The sequence below is a fragment of the Diabrotica virgifera genome, chromosome 6, assembly GCF_917563875.1.
Source record: "Diabrotica virgifera virgifera chromosome 6, PGI_DIABVI_V3a".
Lineage (NCBI taxonomy): Eukaryota > Metazoa > Arthropoda > Insecta > Coleoptera > Chrysomelidae > Diabrotica > Diabrotica virgifera.
The window spans coordinates 29,938,351-29,952,384 of NC_065448.1; the positions used below are offsets into that span (position 1 = coordinate 29,938,351).

General features: G+C 32.6%; 1 protein-coding gene across 1 annotated transcript in view; it reads left to right on the forward strand.

The window, feature by feature from the left end:
• Positions 1 to 14,034, forward strand: part of LOC114337084 (homeobox protein Nkx-2.1) — a 173,538-nt gene that overhangs the window by 27,153 nt on the left and 132,351 nt on the right. The window contains exon 3 of the mRNA XM_050652684.1: positions 1,711 to 1,910. Within this exon, the coding sequence (XP_050508641.1) occupies positions 1,711 to 1,910 (200 nt within the window). The remainder of the gene's footprint in view (positions 1 to 1,710; positions 1,911 to 14,034) is intronic.

The following is a 14,034-nucleotide window of genomic DNA, read 5'->3' on the forward strand; positions in this document are numbered from 1 at the left end:
GAATGCTCAAAAATCGAGGTCTTGTTCCCTTACATTATCTATCAGTACATCCATAACAAGATTAAATAGGTAGATACTCAGTGAAGAACCTTGATGCAAATCAACCATCACTGGAAAACTTTATGTCAATCCGATACAAGCCATTACTTTGGTGTACATTCCGTCAGAGGGGGTTCTAGCCCGGGGCAGGGGGCAGCTGCCCTCCCAATTTTTACAGGACTTTTGTACTATAATCACTTTTGTAAACCGGTCACTCAAAATCTGTTGTGACTTGCCCCCAGTTTTTTTTGGTCTAGAACCGCCACTGCATTCCGTCATACATATCCTTCACGAACTTTACGTACTTCGGTACTTCTCAGGAACAAACGTCTCTCTCCATATCTGCGGTCCAGTAACTATGCCGTACGTCTTCTCAAGATCTATAAATACCAAGTGTAGCTATACATATTTTCTTCCCGCCGTATTTCTCTATAAACTGTCACAATGCAAAAAAGGAATCAGTTGTCCTCCTGGCATAAACCCAAAATGTTCTTGTTCTATTGATATCTCCCTCCTTAAACTTTGTTCTACAGTTCCCTACCAAATTTTCATGGTGTGCGACATTCACTTTATCCCTCTATATTTCTTAAAGTCCTGAATGTCTCTTTTATTTTTATACAGTGATCCCATTACGCTCTCCCTCCATACATTGTACATCCTTTCTTCCTCATATATCCTACTAATCATTTGACACAACACATCAACCCCTTTCTCACATAGAGCCTTCCGAATCTTCACAGGTATTCCATCAGTTCCCAATGCTTCACCATTCTTCATCCTTTTTAAAGCCTCGACAACCTCATCTCTCGTTATCCTCGGTATTACATTCTCATTTGAGGTCCCGCATCCTTTGTCTCTCCTCTGGTGTCCTTCGTAAAGCAACTTTCTAAAAGTAGGTAGGTACTTATACCATCTTCGCTTTATTTGTGAATCACATTGAGTCAGTTATTTGTGATTCAATATTAGACTTGACTCACATGTGAGACACATGTGAGTCAAGTCATTTGATGACGTGTCTCTTGCTTTAGCAATGGTATGTAACCTTTTCATCCCCTCGTATGTCCAACTCTTCATACAATGTTGCAGAGGATGTTTTCTTAGCTGTAGCTACAGCGCGCTTTGCTTCCCTCTTTACTACCTTGTATGTATCCTTATCATTCTCTATTTTATACTTCTCATATCTCTTTCTAGCCTCTTTCTTCTCACCAACCTTCTGTTGCACTTCATCGTACCACCATCAAGTTTTTTGATCCCTTGGAGGCAGATGTTTTTCGTAGCACTTCCTCTCCCACTCATACCACAATTTTGCTATTGTCTTCCCACTCTTCCCACCAGTCATTTACAGTATCTTTTTCCTCAAACTCTTCCAGAACTTTACTTTTGAAGACTCTTACCAAATCCTTATCCTTTAACTTCCACCACTTTACTTTATGATGTCCTACTTGCTTTTCTTTTCGCCTCTCCTTTACTTCTAAGTCCACTATCACCGGAGGGTGTTGACTACCTATAAACTCTTCCTTGATCACTTTGTTTGTATCCTCTTTAAGGTGGCTTCTTTTGCACAACGTAAAATGTATCTGACTATTTCTTCCCCAGCTACTATTTCACCTAAGAATTAACTAGAATTAGTAGAAGAATTAATAATACCTACCTAATTTTGTTTTGTTTTAGATCAACTTCAAGCGGTAGCAGTATAAACTCTCCTGGGATCAGTGGTTCCGGTGGTAACGGCTGCAGTATGAACGGCAGTTATCCAGTAATGGGCCAATTCGGCGGGGGCCAGTACTGCCCTGTCTCTGAAAACTTAGGTCTTACTCCCCATTACTCTTCTGGATGGTATCAAACCTCAGCGGCAGACCCTAGATTTGCAAGTAAGTGACAAATAAAGATCAATAATTAGGTATATGATAGTAACAATAAATAAAAGGTATAGCAACACCTTTTTTGCTTTGATTTTGGCACCTCAATTTACCTATATCCCGCCACACAAAAAACTACTTCTTACTTATACAGGGTGAGCCACGGTCAACGGGACGGAGCCTACCGGGGAAACGGCTAAAGATATTAAAAATTCCTTCCGTAGGAATACGTAGGTCAGTACCGGCTACAAATTAAAATTTGTGAAATATATACAGGGTGTCCCAATTTAGCGTAATGATATAAAGTTATATATTTTTAAATGGAACAACCTATATTTCACTTTAATTTTGAATTCTTTAATTCTGAAAATAATGTTATTTTATTCAACATTCCCTATACCTATTCTTGACCGATTTCGATTTATTTGGGTTTTTCTGAAAATGTACTATTCGAGAAATTAATTAATTACACATTATCGCATGAATTTTAATTAACGTCTTTTTGTCAGTTAATTGTCAACTGTCCATGCTTTACATCAGAATATTTACCATTTGAAACTAATCTACAGAGTGTTCGCAATCTGAAGTGTCAATGCTGTACAATATTTTGTATAATTACTTTCTTAACTTAAATGGGACACCCTGCATTTTACTTTAATTTTGAATTCTAATCAAAAAAATAATATTACTTTATTAAACAATCCCTATACCCTATACCTATCTTCGATAATTTTCGATTTATTTGCGTTTTTTTGAAAATGCACTATTCTTGAAATTAATTAATTACACTTTATTACATAAAGTTAAACAAAACACACTGGAAAAAATTAATTTACATTAAATGTTCAAAATGGTGTCCATTTTCTTCAATGCATAACCTCAGTCGGTGTTCAAAATTTTGTTTTACTTTTCTTAACATTTCTGGAGTAACTGTTGCAAACGCATTACGAATACGCGTTTTCATGTATTCCGCGGTTGTAGGTGGAGTTTGATAAACCAAACTTTTAATATATCCCAAAAAAGTACATTGATGTTAACCCAGGTGATCTAGGAGGACAATTGACAGCACCACCCCTACCTATCCACTTTCCGGGAAATTTTCTGTCTAAATATTCTCTAACATTACGCGTGTAATGTGCTGGAGCACCGTCTAGCTGCAGAAACATTGTTCTTCTAATATTTAAATTGATATTTTGCAAAAGTATCCAAATGTCTCTTCGTAGAAATCTTAAAAACTTTTGTCCATTTAAATGGCCATTAAAAAAATACGGTCCTATCACATGTTCTCCTATTATTCCACCATATATGTACATTAAGGGACCATCGGTTTTGTCGATCAATACATCTATATTCATGTTGATTTTCCGTATTATAATAGTGAAAGTAATGTCGATTCACGAGTCCATTATTATGGAAAGTAGACTCATCAGTGAACAAAATTTTATCAAAATAATGTTGATCTGCTCCCGTTTTGTCTAGAAACCATAAACAAAACTCTAACCTACGTTCAAAATCAGTTCCATACAAATGCTGATGCATTTGAATGGGGTATGGGTGATATTTATATTTTTTAAGAATTCTGCGTATACTAGTTTGGCTTACTTCAATCTCCCTGGCCATCGCCCTTGTACTTGTATTTGGATTTTCAATAACTGATTGAATAACTTCTAATTCGGTATTTTTATCTTCAGTTATGGTATTTATCAATTTTCGTTTAGTATAAACAACACTGCCAGTTTCACGAAACCTTGTTAAGACTCTTTCAAATACTTCTTTACGAGGATGACGTTTTAAGGGAAATCTCTCAGCATAGATTCTTGATGCTAACAAACTGTTTTGATCACATTCACCCAGTATTAAAATCATATTTACTCGGTCTTCAATTTAATAATCTGATATTTCTATTAATTGAAAGCAATACAGTTAATAGTTTGACTATTAGTTTGACAGCTAGGTACCTTTTGTTTTTTCATGGCATTCTTTATAATGTATAATGAGCTATGTAATTAACGACATTTAATGTTCCAGGTAACATAATGCAAATAGATCTGAAGATACTAGATATCAATATAAAATTTTATAATAGTTTGATTATAATAATTGTTACAGCATTCAAATATAGGGTATTTTGTTTAAGCTAGAACTTTATGTAATAAAGTATAATTAATTAATTTCAAGAATAATGCATTTTCAAAAAAATGCAAATAAATCGAAAATTATCAAAGATAGGTATAGGGATTGTTTAATAAAGTAATATTATTTTTTCGATTAGAATTCAAAATTAAATTATAATACAGGGTGTTCCATTTAAGTTAAGAAAGTAATTATACAAAATATTGTACAGCATTGACACTTCAGATTGCGAACACTCTGTAGATTAGTTTCAAATGGTAATTACTCTGATGTAAAGCATGGACAGTTGACAATTAACTGACAAAAAGACGTTAATTAAAATTCATGCGATAATGTGTAATTAAATAATTTCACGAATAGTACATTTTCAGAAAAACTCAAATAAATCGAAATCTGTCAAAAATAGGTATAGGGAAGGTTGAATAAAATAACATTATTTTGTTCAGTACAATTAAAAATTAAAGTGAAATATAGGTTGTTCCATTTAAAAATATATAACTTTTTATCATTACGCCAAATTGGGACACTCTGTATATATTTCACAAATTTTAATTTGTAGCCGGTACTGACCTACGTATTCCTACGGAAGGAATTTTTAATATCTTTAGCCGTTTCCCCGGTAGGCTCCGTCCCGTTGACCGTGGCTCACCCTATATCTATATATTTTTTCTTGGAGTTGTTTTAGTTGTTTTTTGTTCTGCATTTCAATCCCTTGTTATGTATCTACCTTACACTCAACAACCCACAACCCACGACTCCCGCGAGTCTATAAAAAATAGACATATTTTGTAAAAGCTTCAACTATAGGTACGTGTGAATTTTTTGAAATTTTAAAATTGATTGATCCCACATTATTGGGTGGTGGGGTAAAATTGCGCTAAGTCTTATTTTTTAATAGAGATGGAATGCAAAAAAAATGAATTTTAGGAATAAGGGTATTTTGCCTGTCTTAACGAGGGTACCCTATAATTTATTTATCCTGTCCATAAGTGGAAAGTTTGATTTTCCACTTTCGACGTATGTGCCACTGAAAATTGACGGCATAGTGCTCATATGTATATCAAATTTTACCTATCCCGGCTCTTAGTCTATTATACATAATTTCGTACGACCTCTTAACAAAATGAGTGATAATACAAAGCCCTATCCTGCATTAACACACATACACAATACACATACACCATTAACAAAGTGCAAGAATTCGAATGCCTGGTCTGGCGGTTGTAGAAGGAATGTAATCGATGCTAGCCACTTTAGCCGCGTGGAATTCCTGCCTCTACGCTTCGGCTCTTCAGCTCTCTACAGTCTACAGGCTGATGTTTGGTCGTATTTGGCTTTGGAAATTTGAGACCGACGACGTGTCACAGGGATGCTTGTCGGTATTAAAATGGGACCCTCATCCTACAAGTATCCGATGATAGTGTTTTTCGACTCATCTCAAGTTAACTGTTCCCACTAATGGTGTATTATATAAGCAAATACGGATATTTATGTATCGATAGGGTTGTGAGCGAAATAGGTATTTGTTTAAATTAGTTATTGTTTGCAGTAGAATTATATAAATAAACAACAAATTAAAATTAATTCATAAGTATTATTAATAGACAAATTAATATAAAATTCGCCTGGTTTCCTGGGTTGAATCGCGTCGCCTTTCATCAGGGCTCCCTGGAGCTCAGTATCCTGCTATCCTGAGACTCCAAATCACTTCGTTTGTACGTTGTTCACTGTGCTACTAAGTCACTGTCCTTATTTTTATTTATACACCACTATCACTATCTACTTCATCATTTATGTCTGACGTCTACGATCTACGCCATAACATTGTGTTTTTAAAACCAAATTGGGTTTTGTTGTTGGCTTTTTCACACTTCCCGCATGAGTAGTGTGACCAACTCCAATTCAGTCGAATCCGGGACAAGGCGGAAATAAATACCTGCAATCCGGGACTTTTCAACGAAAATCGAGCCGTTGTTTTTTTTTCAGAAGACGATAATTAAAATACTTCTTTTTCTCTTTATCCTTATGCCCAATAAGAGCGTCAGACTTTGCTATAACCTATCTATCTTTTACCCATTTCTTCCACGCCTTCCGGTCTCCTGCGATTTCCTTCATCTGTTGCACTGTTTTCCCTCTCTTGGTCCCGATTTCTTAGATTTGTTCCATCCACCCCTTTCTAGGTCTGCTTCTTCTTCTTTTCCCCTGTTTTTTCACATCTGTCACCTTCTTTACTAGTCTGTTCTCGTTCATTCTAGTTATACGTCCAAATCAATTCAGTTATTTTTCGTACGTATTATGTACAGTTACGGCCAGTGAATAGTTTACAGACTGGCTTATCTAGGAGCCGATTTTTTCAATTTTTACCTCATTTAAACGCACCTCTTGCGTCAAAGTGACGTTGCCAGTGGTGTACCTAGAATAGGTTGATTAAAATTAAAAAATCAAAATAATAAAAATAAATTTTACAAAATTTATCGAAATGGAAAATATAGAAAGATGTTTTTTTTTAATAAAATGGATAATAATGGTCTTAATATGGTTTAGTTTCTTATTTTATTTTTCAAAACTCACGAAATTTTTGACAAGCATTGACTTTTTGAAATTTTTTGACTCTGACATTTATCAAATTCGTACGACACTGCAATTTTACAGTATTACAATACAAAAATTAAAGTGTAAACTATTCAGTGACCGTAACTGTACATGTATTTTTGTTTCCTGGGTGATTTCCCTTTTCCCAGTATCGTATTATTAATCGCATAATATATTCTCGTAGCTTTCTTTGTCCTATTTGCAATTTCTAAGTCTAGCTTTCCGACGTTCAAAACAAAAATAATATCATGAATTAATTCTGAAATAGATCTGATGCTACACTGAAGGGAGAAAACATTGTAGGTACCTAAGCATAAGAAAAGCAGCAGATTGGGTGGTGCCTACTAGAGTTTCACGATATTCGATAAAAATATCGATATTGAATTGATATCGTACCGAAAATCAATACGATGTGAATACAATACATACAATACCTTAGCAATATTAATGTCGATACGATACTCATTATCTGAAATCAATACTTGTATTGATACTTGATGTACTCTTGTATTGTCGATACTCCTGCGCCTCGACATTATTGAGAATATCGATATCCAGAAAAAAAAAAAAAAAAAAAAACGTCACGTGAGTGCTCCTTAAGGCCTAGTATACAGTACACAAGCGCGTATGCTCTCCATTAGTGCGAGAGAGAAGGAAGATGAACCCAATATGTCTATCAATTTCGATATTTCATTTTTAAAATCATCAGATAATAATATCGATGTTTTCGAAAAGGAAATTGAAAAATACTTGCAATCTCTAAGACCTGGACCGGACACAAATATTTTATTATGGTGGAAATCATATACCTAGTAGTGTTTTCCCCGTTTTATATCGGTTAGCTAGGGATATTTTGTATGTCCAAGCGACGTCCGTGCCAGTCGAGTGGCCTTTTTCTGAAGCAGCGCTGGTACTAACGAATAAAAGATGCTCTTTAAAAGATAAAAGTATCAAAGAACTCATTTGTGTGAACAGATGGATGAAGAGCTGTCTAAAGGATAATATTTTTGTAAGGTTACAATGTAATTTATCCTATTTCTTGTATATTTTTTGTAGAGATTTTGTTAGTGAAGGGAGTGAGAAATGAATAAAGAATTGTTTTTTTTTATTAAGTTAATCCTTTATATGTCGATATTTTATCGAGTATTGTATCGATATCGTATCGAAATCAATATCAATACGATATTTTTACAACAAAGTATCGTATCGAGTGTCGATATCGGCAATACTTTCTTATAAAAATATCGTATTGATATTGATTTCGATACGATATCGATACAATACTCGATAAAATATTGACATAAAAAGGATTATTAAATATAATAACATTTTGCCAATCTTTTGCCAATCATGCCCACTTTTGCATGCTTGAAATATTTCTTTTAACTTATAGATTCTTATAAAAATAATTGAATATGGCTGAATGCTTCTTTGAAAGTCGACTAATACTTACTATAATTCTGTATTGTTTAAAAACTACTTTTGAACAGATATGGAAATGCCCGAAGATTCGGAATAAATCGCAATTTAGTATTTGTTGAAAATTATTTTTGCGTCATCATCACTCACTTCCATAATATTGCCACAAATGCCACATGATATAAACAGTGTAATTATAGTCATTTACTGGCTCTCAAGAGTTTCAAGTTCAGGCTCTCGAGTGTAAAATATTATAACAGCTGATGCTTGGGTTGCAGATCACTTATAATTTTATGTAAATATTTATGATCTAAATACCTATTCCACAAAATATAATCAAACAACTAACTCTATCGTTTTATTCTTTTCTCGATATCGATATTTTCAATAATATCGAGACAAGCGTATCGTCAATACAAGAGTATTGTGTTGATTTCAGATAATGAGTATCGTACCGACATTAATATTGCTAAGGTATGTAATATGTATTGTATCTGTATCGGTATCGTATTGATTTTCGATACGATATCAATACAATATCGATATTTTTATCGAATATCGTGAAGCTCTACCAAAAAGAGAAATATCGACATTGAAAAAAATGTTTACTACTAAAATTTTAATTGGATGAAAAATTCGAATTTTTTATTTATTTATATTTTTTACTTTTTAATAGGTACATTTACGAGATATCTATCTGATTTTTTTTGCATTTGAAAAACCTCCCTCAGGGAGAGATTGTGGATAGGTACCTACCCTTTTTATTAATCTGAGGAACATCAATCATGCGTTTTCTGTTAACATCCCGTTTATATCTATTTATATTCACTTTACATGGTTAACCCGACTATAGTGATGATAGATTGCTTTTCTTGAGGATATTATTGGGATTGGCTGGCAATACAAGATAAAGGAGGGGCTTCTTGGCATTGAATATTTTTATCATTAAATCGATAATTCATTTTAGTTTTTAGTTACCGTCGCAATTTAGGTACATATCGTACATATTTATTATTTTTTATTTTTAATAATCTTTTATTTTATTGTTAAGGTCTAAATATCCATCCTTTCATTTTAAAAAATTTCAAAAATATATTTTTTTGAAAAAAAATTAAGGAAAAATATGGTTCTTAAATAATTTTTTTGTGGCACTTCTATTATATAGGTTATAGTCACCTACTTATTTCAATTTAGCTCTCCACACCTCGAATACCCATGTCTTTTTCAACATCCTTCTTCCACCTGGTTTTCGGCCTACCTTTCTTCTTATTTTTTCCTATCCGTTATTATTATTTTGGGTAGTCTCGTATTGGATATCATTTGAATATGTGCCAACTATCTCAGTTTTTGTGATCAATGTTAGTAGATTTTTTGTAGATACAACCTAAACTATTTCTATATTCTATATTTGGTCTTTTTATCCAGATTTCATTCCCTAGCTTTCCTCTAAATAGATATTTTCCTGAACATTTTTTCCCACACTTGAAGCATGACTTTTTCGGATTTGTTCATTGTCCATGTTTGATTGCATAGGTAGGTACTACTATACTTATAGGTCTTATTAAGTTTTTATACAGGGTGTCCCGAAAAGATTGGTCATAAATTATACCTACTACAGATTCTGTGGTCAAAAATAGGTTGATTGACCTCACTTACATATATACAATAGTGCACACAAAAAAAGTTACAGCCCTTTGAAGTTACAAAATAAAAATCGATTTTTTTTTCATATATCGAAAACTCTTAGAGATTTTTTATTGAAAATGAACATGTGGCATTCTTATGGCAGGATCATCTTAAAAAAAACAACAACAGTGAAATTTGTACACCCCATAAAAATTTTATGGGGACTATTGTGTCCGTTCCAATTGAATTATTATTGTGGTACCATTTGTTGAACACAATATTTGAAAACTTTTTTGCCTCTTAGTATTTTTTCGATAAGCCAGTTTTTATCGAGATGCGGCTTCTTTTTTAATATGTTTACATAAACATTTTATGGGGGTTTCGTTCCATTAAACCCCCCAAATGTTTGTGTACGTTCCAATTAAACTTTTATTTCGGTACCATTAGTTAAACACAGTGTTTTTAAAACTTTTTGCCTCTTAGTATTTTTTCATATTATAAAAATGTAAATTATAAATTTTTCATATTATTACCAGGTAACCAGGTCTCTATAATCGTACTTAAAATATACATATATGTGGTGGATTTGACAAGTATTCAAAATATCTCGGTAAAAACTGGCTTTTCGAGAAAGTACTAAGAGGCAAAAAAGTTTTAAAAACAATATAAAAATCCATAAGGAAAAATTTCTTGTAGCTGGCTGCTGGCTGCATACCATTAATTACAAAAATTGAAGAAAAAGATCTTCTGCGTAAAAGGTATATTTATTTGAAAACCCCAATAAAGGGCTACATTAAAAAACAGAACGTTTTCGCTCTAAAGAGAGCATCATCAGTGTTCTAAGCAAGGTTGCTAAGAGCTAAGTTTTTAAAATTGACATTTTGATTTGAAAAATAATTGTTTTTATAATACTTTTTTATATTGTGTCGTATAAATATGTAATAAAAACGTGGTATTATAAAAAGTTTTTTTTATAAAAGTGGAATTATTTTTATTATTAATTTTCCTGGTCTTTTTTCATTTTATGCCCCGGTTTTGGACCAGCTGACACATAATTTGTTGATAAGCTTTGGAACAACTTACCTACTATATAAAAAACAGATATGCCAACATGCTCCGGTCAAATTTGACGCTACCTCCCGGACTATAAGCAAAATCAAACTACATATTTCATTAATTTCTCTACAAAGGACCAGGCAACACTCCTTATGGAAAAGTGGTCCCGGTCAAAGGACATCGCACACATCTTATGGAAAATATAATGTCACTCAAATTCAATAAAATTTATACCAATAGATTCGTTTTAAATTAACGATCAAATCTTATCATTGCGCCAACTCTCTATTTTCAAAAATAAGAGCAGAAATTGATATAAATAAATCTGAAATCAAATGGGTAGGTACATAAGTTAGAGAGAGAAAAAATATTTTAAAATACCCAGATTTTCGGTACTCCATAAATCAGCGGATTAGTTTCACTAATCCGCTTAGGCCCAGCGGGATTTAAGCTGTTATGAATAGCACTCAGAGCAATAATGATTGTAAACTAACATTTTATGGACTCCAAAAATATGATTTCGATAAACTTTAATTGCAATTTGCGCCGTAATTAATCATAATTAAGAGTTGGCGCAATGATAAGAATTGATCGTTATATTAAAACGAATCTAATCGTATAAATTTTATTGAATTTGAGTGACATTATATTTTCCATAAGATGTGTGCGATGAAAGTTTGGTCAATGATACTTCTTGATGTGTAGATCAAAAAAGTCCATGGCACCTGGGTCTGAATAACTACTATTCTCGAGTTATAGCCTTCTGAAGTTATTGGATTCGAATGCTCGGTTTACGTTAACTGCACTAATTTACGGTCAAGTGAACGAAAATATTTATTATTAGAAGAAGAGAAACTCATATTCTTCATACATACTTGCGTGTTGTATATGAATTCGTGGTCAAAAATAGTTGGATCGTATTTTAGTCTTCAGAAAACCTCCGAAAAGTCTTCAGAAAACTAAAGAAGTGCGGTATAAAAGGTGCTGCTAGATCGATATAAGCATTATCATGTTTTCATGAAAGTTAGTTTATTTATTTTCGTTCAACTTGCAACTCAAGCAAATAATCTATACCGTACCGGGCTGTACTATCCGATTGTCTTATACAGGGTGTAACGAAAATACAGGTCATAAATTTAACCACATATTCTGGAACCAAAAATAGTTTGATTGAACCTAACTTACCTTAGTACAAATGTGCATATAAAAAAAGTTACAACCCTTTGAAGTTACAAAATGAAAATCGATTTTTTTCAATATATCGAAAACTATTAAAGTTTTTTTATTGAAAATGGACATATAATATTCTTATGGCAGTAGCATCTTAGGAAAAAATTATACGGAAATTTGGACACCCTATAAAAATTTTATGGGGGTTTAGTTCATTTAAACCCCCCCAAACTTTTGTGTACGTTCCAATTAAATTATTAGTGTAGTACCATTACTTAAACACGATATTTCTAAAACTTTTTTGGCTCTTAGTACTTTTTCGAAAAGTCAGTTTTTATCGAGATATTTTGAATATTTGTCAAATCCACCACATATTTGTATATGGTTAAGTACGATTATGGAGACTTGGTAATAATATGAAAATTTATGTATGATTTACATTTTTAGGTATATTTTGAACCGTATTAAAAAAGAAGCCATATCTCGATAAAACGTGCCTTCTCGAAAAAATACGAAGAGGCAAAAAAGTTTTAAAAACATTTTGTTTAACTAATGGTATCTCAGTAATAGTTGAATTGGAACGTACACAAACATTTGGGGGGTTTAAAGGAACAAAACCTCCATAAAATTTTTATGTAAACATATTAAAAAAGAAGCTGCAACTCGATAAAAACTGCCTTATCGAAAAAATACTAGGAGCCAAAAAAGTTTTGAAAATATTGAATTTAACTAATGGAATCACAATAATAATTTAAATGGAACGTACAGAAAAGTTTGGGGGGGTTTAAGGGAACAAAACCCCCATAAAATTTTTATGGGGAGCACAAATTGTACTATAATTTTTTTTAAGATGCTCCTATCATAAGAATGCCACATATCCATTTTCGATAAAAAATCTCTAATGGTTTTCGATATATTCGAAAAAATCAATTTTTATTTTGTAACTTCAAAGGGCTATAACTTTTTTTTCTGTGCATATTTGTACTAAGGTAAGTTAGGTTCATTGAAACTATTTTTGATCTCAGAATATGTGATTTAATTTATGACCTGTATTTTTGTTACACCCTGTATATTTGTTTATTTTCAATAAAAACCTTTAATCTTTGCAACAATAACAAATTTTTTCAAAAGAAATAAATATTACTTTGAAATACATGGTGATTCCATATAAGTTTGGGCGTGTGTACTTGACAATGAATAAGTACATGTAGAATAGTCCAGTAAAACTTAATTAGCAACAATAAGTACAAAACTTTTCAAATATTTCAAAAGAAAAAATATAAAATAAAATAAAAATGTATACCATTTTTATTCAGTTGCAATGCGAAGGCAAAACTGTCTTATTTTTCACTTAGAAAAGAGAGCGCACACCAGCACTATAAATCGACGATTTTCGACTCTAATTGGAGTCATCATCAGAGAGGCGTTGGTTTGCTGCTCTCTGCCCTAAGTGACGAAACTCCGAGAGCTTATCCCCGGATTGCAACTGACGTTTATGGAGTAGGTGTCTAGCGACATCTGGCAACTGAAAGTCAAAGTTTTCAACCTAATTCTAGTAGGTTGAAAACTTAGACTTTTAGAAAAAATATAGGTACTTCAAAAACAGACTCAAAATTAAAATATGCAATATTTTTGTCTGTGAGTACCTATATACTAATATATTTCTAAACAAATATATATGTCTCTTTCTCCATATCTCTCAGTATCTAATTAAAACTCAATAAATTAAGAAGCATCCCTAACGTATACCCTCCCACTTATAGACCCATCAATACCAAATATATGATTTGCAGTATACAAAAAGTAAATATTTGCTTAGTAAATGTCCCTTGCATCAATTTTAGAATGTATAGATATAAAGTAGGGACACTCTTGTATAAACAGCAGAAGATGGTTGATGGCTTTCAGTTTCTTTTGTGAAGGAGAGACAGCTGAAATGAAACAAATATGGGAGATTAAATGGATAATATTTTTCTAAGGTGAAATTTTTCTAAAAATTGGAACTGACAAACGCTAAATGTTAAATAAATACTGAAGTGTTATTATTATAGTTTACAGTAGGTACGATTTACAATAGAAAATAAATATATCAAGCAGTGGCGGAGCCAGCCCCATAGCGGCTCCGTATCAAAGTTTGCTA